Source organism: Portunus trituberculatus, chromosome 33 (assembly GCF_017591435.1).
Source record: "Portunus trituberculatus isolate SZX2019 chromosome 33, ASM1759143v1, whole genome shotgun sequence".
Classification (NCBI taxonomy): domain Eukaryota; kingdom Metazoa; phylum Arthropoda; class Malacostraca; order Decapoda; family Portunidae; genus Portunus; species Portunus trituberculatus.
This window is the reverse complement of record NC_059287.1, coordinates 2,541,053-2,551,052: the sequence shown is the minus strand read 5'-3', so window position 1 is coordinate 2,551,052 and position 10,000 is coordinate 2,541,053. Positions and strand designations below refer to the sequence as shown.

The 10,000-nt window shown below is 41.5% G+C and overlaps 1 protein-coding gene across 4 annotated transcripts in view; it reads left to right on the top strand.

The window, feature by feature from the left end:
* LOC123512160 (BMP-binding endothelial regulator protein-like) overlaps positions 1–10,000 on the top strand; it is a 164,659-nt gene that overhangs the window by 81,019 nt on the left and 73,640 nt on the right. For all 4 annotated transcript variants that reach the window (XR_006677035.1, XR_006677036.1, XM_045268365.1 and 1 more), the window contains exon 4: positions 1,264–1,355. Coding sequence is in view for 2 of the 4 variants with exons in the window: in XM_045268365.1 (XP_045124300.1) it covers positions 1,264–1,355 (92 nt within the window). In the remaining 2 variants the exon portion in view is untranslated. The remainder of the gene's footprint in view (positions 1–1,263; positions 1,356–10,000) is intronic.

The following is a 10,000-nucleotide window of genomic DNA, read 5'->3' as shown; positions in this document are numbered from 1 at the left end:
CTACTCATAAAAAAAGAGCTTATGACGTGAGATGAAAGAGCAGGTTATGGTCAGAGAGAGAGAGAGAGAGAGAGAGCGTGGGTTAGCGTCACACAGTAGCAGCACACACCGTCCCCTGCAGGCAAGAAGTGACGGGGTGCGCGGCTGTAGTCAGGAGATGCGTCACGTCAGGGTGTGGAGCGGCCCGCCACCCTCGCGATGAACTGCCGGGGACTGGACCTTGGTGTGGGAATGTTGCTGCAAACGAGGCGAGGGAAGGGAGCGAGGGAGTCGTGGCGTAATTTATGGTAACATTAGGAACCATGGGAAACGATGCCAAACAAGACACCATAGACTGATTTTGTAACCTTTTCTCTGCAATCTAGACGAGGGGAGGAATTTATGGTGGATTCAGTGCATAAGTCGTTAAAAAGTTATGAGACCTCTCCAAACAAGATCAATTGACATTTTTCAACTTTTCTTGCAAATAAGACGAGAGAAGGGAAGTTATTGACGATTTTGCGGTGTATAGCATTATCTAAACCATGAGATCTTTCCCAAACAAGACTCAAGTGGTATACTCGTATTTTGCAATATTTTTCCTACAAGTGAGACGAAAGAAGGGAGGTTATGGCGGGTTTGCGGTGTATAGCTTCATCTACACCATAAGATCTTTACCCAAACAAGACTCGATTGGTATATTTTGCAACTTCTTACCTGTAAATTAGGCGAGATAAGGGAAGTTATGGCGGGTTTGCGGTGTATAGCTTCATCTACACCATAAGATCTTTACCCAAACAAGACTCGATTGGTATATTTTGCAACTTTTTTCCTGCAAATTAGGCGAGGAAGGGAGTTATAGGTGGGTGAAGGGTGGGCAGTAGCCTTAGGAACCATCACAGATCATTCCACATATTCTTCTTTTTCTTCGTCAGCCTCACCGTTCTTTACACAGGGTTGCAGTTCCTCACGAATGTTTTCCATAAGGTTCAGTCTTTTGCCTCCTCACTCAACTCCATTGCTCTCTGAAACCATCTATGAATTCCTTCTCCCATACACCTCAATACCTATCATTCTTCTTTCACAAACTTCATAGCCATAACAATTTTCTGGATTAGGTCTATTCATATGCAATCACTCACTACACACTCGTCACACACTCATCACGTCTTTCCCCATCCACACACACAAACACACCCTCACGTCCTGAATTTTGCTCAATATTCCCAGCATGCCTTCATTATCCTGCTATTGACGTCCCCCTTCTCTCTCTCCCTTCTCCAGGTGAATCCATGAGGTGTCACCAGGAGGGCGCCGCTATTCCTGTGCCGCCTGAGGTAGAGAAGGACAACCCCTGCATCTCCTGTTCCTGTCAGGTAAGAAATACTGCACCTCTACCTGTTCTTCTTCTCTTTTTTTCATTTTTTACACCTTCCTGTCTGTGTTCTGTGCGGTGTTTTTGTCTTGGTGACTTTGTGTTCTTGTATACTGTCTTTCGTATGGAGGATATGCATAAACGTAATGTATGTAGAATTCTGCACTTTTTTATACTTTTTTTTATCCTCGTTCGTCTATCAACCTCCATACTCGCTTCCTAAAGTAAATAAAATCGTTTAATACACCAGAATTTCATGATAAAATGTGTTCTAGTACTGAAGGGATTAATAGTCACGTTGTACTGTATACAAAGACCACTACATGAACACAATGCTTCACCGTGTATGTTCCTCATGATCTTACGGTCGGTGGGAGATGCAAAATTGAGGTCTGAGATATGCATGTTATTGTTACTTGTTACTATACACTACGACTGTGATCTTAATGTCTACGCCTCTCCCATTGATGAAGGTAAGTGAGATGATGATTATTAATGTAAAAGAATATTGAAGGAAGAGAGGAGTGAGAGATAAAAAAAATAACAAGAAAAGGAATATATAGGAGCGCAGCGCTAACAGACTACCACCGGTGACTGTACCATTAGAGTGAAGACGTGAAATATACGAAGAAGCGGTGCCTTTAACCCCTTCAGTGCCATGACGCGTTTCCATATTCATTCTGGTTACTATTTGGTGATTTTATACAGCTTCAGAAACTCATGTGGAGGACTGAAATAGTGAAGACTGTTGGCCATTAACCTTCTGACCTCCAAAGACCCTTCCTAATGTCAATAAAATCGTCTTATCGTACACGAATCTCAAGGGAAAAAATGTGTCCCAGTACTGAAGGAGGTAACACGTGACTTAAAATTGATGGTGAAAAGCAGATATTTGACAGATGATCGAACGTAAAGTTTGTAGGAGTGAGGCTCGCTAACAGACTACTTGCAGTGGAAAGGTGAAGTGTAGAGGCGATTATACATTTGCCAGAGAGAGAGAGAGAGAGAGAGAGAGAGAGAGAGAGAGAGAGAGAGAGAGAGAGAGAGAGAGAGAGTCAAGGCCCGGCGTCATGTCACTGATCTGAGCTGTTCCACTCCCACTTCGCCTCACTTGACTTAAGGACGTAAGGCGGTGAAGCAAGCTCCTTAGAGAGAGAGAGAGAGAGAGAGAGAGAGAGAGAGAGAGAGAGAGAGAGAGAGAGAGAGAGAGAGAGAGAGTGGAATAGTTTCATAAAGGGAGAAGTTTAATTGGCGAGTATTCTTATTCTTTCCTGAGTGTGCGAAAGGCGACGTGTGCTGTGCTGGTGTATGCTGTGTTGGTGTGTGCTGCGTGGTGTGTGCTGCGTGGTGTGTGCTGTGCTGGTGTGTGCTGCGTGGTGTGTGCTGCGTGGTGTGTGCTGCGTGGTGTGTGCTGTGCTGGTGTGTAATGTGTTGGTGTGTACTGTGCGTGGTGTGTGCTTCGTGGTGTGTGTTGCGTGGTGTGTGCTGTGTTGGTGTGTTCTGGGTTGTGTATGTGGTGTGTGTTGAGGTAGGATGCGTGTTGGCTTGGTGGTTATCAGGTACTGAGTGGTGGCGTGGTGAATTAGTGTGTGGTGGTGTGTGGTGATGTAATGTGTGAGGGAGAGGTGTGTAGGTGTGTGATGAGTGCTAGTGTGTGGTGCTGTGATACGTGGCAAGATGCGGGGTGGTGTGGTGTGGTGGATCTCTGATGAATGTGCTCTATAAGATATACAACACTAATTACTTCTTTCCTTCGTGCGTAAGTTTGATAAGGTAATAAGAACTTAATAACCACATCCTACACTATAAAGGCTACAATGCTCTCACCTTTTAACCATCTTAGGACGAAAACTCTCTTGAAAACCAAACTCAGGCATTCTCAAACTGTGCATCCTCTCGGCAGCGTCTCATCCTCCAGGACACTAATGCACCGCAGCGTAGATTGCACGGCAGCCACTCTCTAATACCCGTGAAGTTGAGTCTTACGTCAAATACTTGCCTGTTGATGCCAATGCTTACTCGTCTGATGAAGGAGATTGCCCGCCTCGCAGCTTTACCGAGCATAACATAGACCGTATTCCCAAGTGTCGGGGTGTCTTACCTCCTCCAGTTTTATGAGACGCTACTCTAGTGGAAGTTACTGGAGGTTTAAGAACGATTGGTGGTGTGATTCTTGTGATCGAGAGTTTTACCGTTACTTTTGACAGGCTCTGGTGGAAGTTACTCGGTTTACTTAACCCCTTTAGTACCATGATGCGTTTCTATATTAATTCTCTTTACTTTCTGGTGATTTTATACAGCTTCACAAACTTATGTGGGGAATTAGAATAGTGAAGACTGTGGCCGTTAAACTTCTGACCTCTATAGACTCTTAGTAATGTCAATAAAATCTTCTAATCGTAAACAGATCTCAAAGTAAAAGTGTCCAGTATTGAAGGGGTTAAACAAGGTCTTTATCTCTTCTACTTTTGACAGGTTCGTGTGGAAGTGACTGAGTTTCGAAAAGAAAAAAAAAAAAAACTATATTTGATTTTAGTAGTACTTTTATTCTTTCTGTACTTTTTTCAGGTTATAGTGGAAGCTACTGTAGTTTTCAAGGATCTCTACAAAATATTCGTGTCAGGTTAGCATAAATTTCATATTTTGTACAATAATAGACTTTAGTGGAATTCGTAAAGATTTCCAAAATATTTATGATTTTAATGATAATAAATCAAAGGGTTTTGCATCTTTGGTATATAAAAAGCACAAATGAAAACCTGTGGCCTATGAGAGTGATCTGTGTGGCTTTTGAAAACAGTCTTTATGAGAGAACAAAGCTTTCAGAAATCCAGATCCGGGAACTATAGAGGCAACATGAACGCCGCGGTGAAAGACCTCATTCATTTACCATTGATAATATGAAACCCGCTTACGGTCCTATATATAGCGAACATGCCCATGATGAAATATTAGTTTAGAGAAGGTCAATTCCAGCATTTACTCACTTGAAGGAGGAAATTAGAGGCAGGATACACGATATGCTGAAAAACCTGATTTATTTAGCCTTAGTGTGGACTCTGGTTAAGACTATTATGTAGGTAGTGACAGGTGTGTGTAGGGTGAATACCAGTGTTTACTCCCTTGATAGAGGAAATTACCTGTACTGGGTTAACGATGCGTAGAGGAACCATGAAAGTCTTATAAGGAGCTTGTTGGTAATAGGGTACTGAAAATAATGGTGCCGTGGTTCACTGAGTACCTGGTAGCGGTGGTAGTAGTAGTAGTAGTAGTAGTAGTAGTAGTAGTAGTAGTAGTAGTAGTAGTAGTAGATAGTAGCAGCAATAGCACTAGTGGTAGTAGTAGTGGTGGTGGTAGGAAGAGGAGTGATTGTTGTTGTCGTTGTTGTTAATAGCTAGAGAGGTTACATACGTTAGTTAGTGGATAGACGTGCCATTAGATTAGCTGCTTGTTAAGTGTACCAAGGTAACAATCAGATGAAGAAATTCGTTAAGTTGGCGATTATTTGGAGATAGAGCAGAGGAAATAGTTGAAGCTGAGATGAAGGAGGAGGAGAAGAAATAGTTTAAGCAGACGAGTAGTTAAAGAGGAGAGAGGAGTAAATAATGGAAGAAGAAAAGATTGATGATTACATAAAAGAAAACGAACAAGGAAAAATACCCAGATGGACAGAACACACACACACACACACACACACACACACACACACACACACACACACACACACACACACAATAAAAACACCACACAGCTGCAGTTCTCCAGGGAGGGGCAGTGACGATTAGGGTGGGGGGGGGAGAAGAGGGGGTGGAAGAAGGGGGGCCGGTGATCAGGCCAGCCCGGAAGGACCAGCTGGGCTCGCCACCCCGCGGCCAAAGGAGGTCAAGCTACTCGGGCAGAACAATTAATTTTGTGGTTAATTTGCTCTCACTTACATCACGCGAGGCTGGCCAGGGACTGATGACCTTGTGTTAAGTAACCAACCACCCACCCACCCACCCACCCACCCGCAGCGATGAGAGAGAGAGAGAGAGAGAGAGAGAGAGAGAGAGAGAGAGAGAGAGAGAATTGCAATGCATTAAAAAAAGAACTTTTACATCATAGCAGATTACTTAAGAGTAGGAAAATACATAGTTAGTTAGATAGATAGATAGATAGATAGATAGATAGATAGATAGATAGATAGATAGATAGATAGATAGAGAGAGAGAGAGAGAGAGAGAGAGAGAGAGAGAGAGAGAGAGAGAGAGAGAGAGAGAAAGAATTGCACTAAAATATCATAGTTCATTTCAATAAGATTAGATAACTTCGGAGAATACTAAATATCACATGTCATCTCACTTTCAAAATCATTTAACCATTACACACTGACGAACTGCCTGACTGACTAATAGATTCCCTTACAAACCAATCAGCAAAGGAACCAACACACTATTTGATTTACTCAGAAACCAGTCAACAAAGAAACCAACACACTAATTGATTCCTTTACAAACCAGTCAGATAAGAAACCAACGCATTAATTAACTACCATGTACATAACCACTCATTAATTAACCCCTTCAACACTGAGACGCATTTTCTACCTTGAGTTTTGGGTATGATTAAACCATTTTATTGACATTAGGAAGGGTCTATGGAGGTCAGAAGATTAATGGCCAAAGTCTTCACTGTTTTTAATCTCCACATAAGTTTCTGAAACTGTATAAAATCACCAAATAGTAACCAGAATGAATATAAAAATGTGTGCTGAACGGGTTAACTGGCTAAGTGTCTAATAAACATAACAACGACCACTGCAGTCAAGACACCACAAACCCACCAAACTATTGTAAGAGGCGTTTGTTCCACGCTCTGTTTCACTTTTTGTTCCTCTTTTATTTTCTCCACTGTGGAATGAAGTGGAACCCGTCGTGCACCTCAGCCTCATTCCACCACTTCTTGCTTGGGAATGGTATCAAATGTAAGGAGGAGCAGATCCTGTTAGCCTCGACATTATGGAATTCTGTAACTGTTCTAAGGCTGGCGCTCGTGTGCTCCAGTTACCCATTAACCTGTCACAACTGGAAAAAAAGCTGCTGTGTTGGTAGTCATTAATTAGATGCTTTTCAGTCACTTTCACAGTCTTTCGATAATGTACCTATATATGCAAAACGCCTCTTTTTCTTCAGGAGATTAGCACCTTCAGTACCATGACGCGTTTCCATATTCATTCTGCTAACTAACTGGTGATTTTATACAGCTTCACAAATTCGCGCTGAGGATTTAAATAGTGACGACTGTGGACATTAATCATCTGACCTCCATATACCTTTTTTAACGTCAATAAAATGGTGTAATCGTATAGAAATCTCAAGGTAAAAAGTGTCCCATTATTGAAGTGGTTAACGATAAATGGTGAGTGTTTCGGTCCTGATGCCTTACGAGTTCTAATCATTTGTATGGTCTCAAACAAAAAGCACCAGGTAATGTTGACTGTGGAACGAGATTGATGCTAATATGTTGTTGGTTAGCAAGGAAACGCAAGAGTCACTGTGGAACGAGTCACTGTGGAACTGGCTTTTAATAAGGAAGATCTTCGTATTACTCACCCATTTCCGTGATGTTTATATAAGGACACTATTTATTTTTATCAATTAAGAACATACAGAGTCCGTTCCATTCCTTCTCACCTCTTAAACCTAATTTTTCAAGCTTAAACCCATTATTTGTGGTTCTATTCTGGCTACTGATCCTAAGAGCTTGCTTTATGTCCTTGTTGTAACACCTGTACTACTTCAATACTTCTATCAGGTCTCCTCTTAACCTCTGTCTCTAAGAAGTACAGTCTTAACCCCACTAGTACCATGACGCGTTTCCATATTCCTTCTACTTACTGTTTGGTGATCTTGTACAGCTTCGGAAACTCATGTGGGAGGATTAAAATAGTGAAGACTGTGGCCATTTATAATCTTCTGACTTCCATAAACCTTCCTAATGTAAATAAGGTAGTCTAATACAGAATTTTCAAGATAAAAATGGATCCCAGTAAAGAAGGGGTTAACAACTTCAATCTCGCTTAGAAAGGTTTATCCCTCAGCTCTTGTATCCTTTTAGTCACTCTCCTTTGCACAGGTCTATTAGAATTCTACATTCCTAAAATGGCTATATATGGAAGACAGAGAGTATTATTTTTTACCTCTCTCCCTCTCCTCTGCGTCTTTACTATTCCTGCCTTGCTTTAACAGGGAGAACAGTTCACATTTTCCAACTTCTTTTTCTCGCATATTTCCTTTTCTCTCAACGGCCACAAAGGGGAAACAATTCGCGTATTTCCACACTTTCCTCCTCTTGCATTTCATATTCCCTGGAAGTTCCCATGCGAGAAACCAGTACACGTTCTTTTTTTCTAGACTTCTTTTCCTTCTTTCATTCTCTACCCGTGATGTCTTCATAAAGGAAATGTTTGTATTTTTTACCAGCTTTTTCATGCATGTGTTTCTATCCATGAAAAGCCTTAAATAGATAAAAGAATGTGTATATTTCTTAATTATTTTTTTCCGCCCTTAATTTCTACCCCCTGTGACACTGATAAGGAAAGCGTTTATATTTTTTTTAGCTTCTTTTCCAATGCGATAAATACCGAAATAGATAGAGTTTTGTATCTTTATCCTCCAGTTTTCCTTCCTTGCGCTCTTCCTATCACCTATAAAGAAAGTGTCTGAAATTTTCTTCTCTTCCATACACGCGTTCCATCGATGCAAGACGCCCCAAAAATAACGTAGATAGTCTTTTTTTTTTCCAGTCTTCCCTCCATGTTCTCTTCCTATACCAGTGACACCATAGTAAAAAAATGTTTGTCCTCTTTTTTCCAAGCTCCTCCTCCGTGCATGCTTCCCATCCATGCAAGATCCCATGTAGATAAGAAGCTTGTGTTTTTTCCTGTTTTTTCCATGCATATTTTCGATCTTTGTGACATTAACCTCTCCAGTACCATGATATGTCTCTATTCTGGTTACTATTAGGTGATTTTACACAGCTTCAGAAACTCATGTGGCGATTGAAATAGTGAACACTGTGGACCATTAACCTTCTGGCGATTTTACACAGCTTCAGAAACTCATGTGGTGATTGAAATAGTGAAGACTCTGGACCATTAACCTTCTGACCTCCATAGACTCTTCCTAATGTATATAAGATTGTCTAGTCACACCCAAAACTCATGGTAGAAATGCGTCCCAGTATTGAAGGTGTTAATAGAAAAATCCTTTGTATTTCACCAGTTTTCCTTCTATGTATTGTTGACATCCACACCAAAAATAGAGGAAAGATTCTGCTGTTTCTTTTCTTCTTTAGTATAAGTTTCGTGTACATTTTCCCATTCCTTTTTTTATATTCCACGTGGGCTTTTCACGGGAATTTCTGGGCTAAAGGGGATACTTTTTTGGGTACCTCCTATCTCAAAGCCCAACCGCTAGGAAACCGTTGCCCCGAGTGAGGAAGCCCAACCTACACTCAGACCGTGGACAGGATGCGAACCCATGCGCTTGGAGACCCCTCGGACCCCAAAGTACGCATGGTTCCACTGTACCACGGCGGCCTTAATATATATCTCTAAACTCCATTTTGACGCGTATTTCACACGTATGCAAAGAGTCCCATAGAGAGAAGAGTTTGTGTGTGTGTGTGTGTGTGTGTGTGTGTGTGTGTGTGTGTGTGTGCATCTTTTTCAGTCTCTTCCATGTATATTTTCCCTTTCCTTTGACGCCTTGGTAGAAAGAATCCTGTGTGTGTGTGTGTGTGTGTGTGTGTGTGTGTGTGTGTGTGTGTGTGTGTGTGTGTGTGTGTGTGTGTGTGTGTGCTAACTAGTTCCCTTCGCATGCGCATTTCACATTCATTCAAGTTTTTCCTTTTCTTTTTTTTTTCTTTAGTCTCTCTTCCCTATGTGGTGTCTTAATAAGAAAGAAAGACGTTTGTATTTTTCCAGCTTCTCTTCCATGTGTCTTTCATATTCATGTCATTCTTCTAAATGGTAAAATTTCGTCATTTGTATATTTTTTTTCTCCCTCTTTGTCTTCCTTGTGCATTTTTCGTTCATCCCTTGACGCTTCCTTAGAGAGAAACATGCCACTTTTCTGCAGCTTCCCCTTGACGTGTGTGTGTGTGTGTGTGTGTGTGTGTGTGTGTGTGGAGGGCGGGTCTCTCTCTCTCTCTCTCTCTCTCTCTCTCTCTCTCTCTCTCTCTCTCTCTCTCTCTCTCTCTCTCTCTCTCTCTCTCTCTCTCTCTCTCTGTGTGTGTGTGTGTGTGTGTGTGTGTGTGTGTGTGTGTGTTATGATTTGGCGCATGTTTAGAGTATAGCTTCTAGAGACACCACAGACAACACAGGGAGTGATGGAGCAGTTCCGTGTTGATGCTGCAGATCTATTTTGATCGGTAAAATAATCTGTTTTTTGACTAAGCAGAATAACAGCTGACATATTATTAGTAGCATCCAAAGATCCGTGCTATTACATGTTTTCTTCTCACATCAACATTATTTTGAAAGGCCACAGAGATGATTAGTCCTGTTCCCATGAGTGTTCTTTCCAACTGATAGCACAGAATCTTTATTACACTATCACTCAACACACTTTTGAAAACCCTCAAAAACTTCCATCAAAGTCTGTT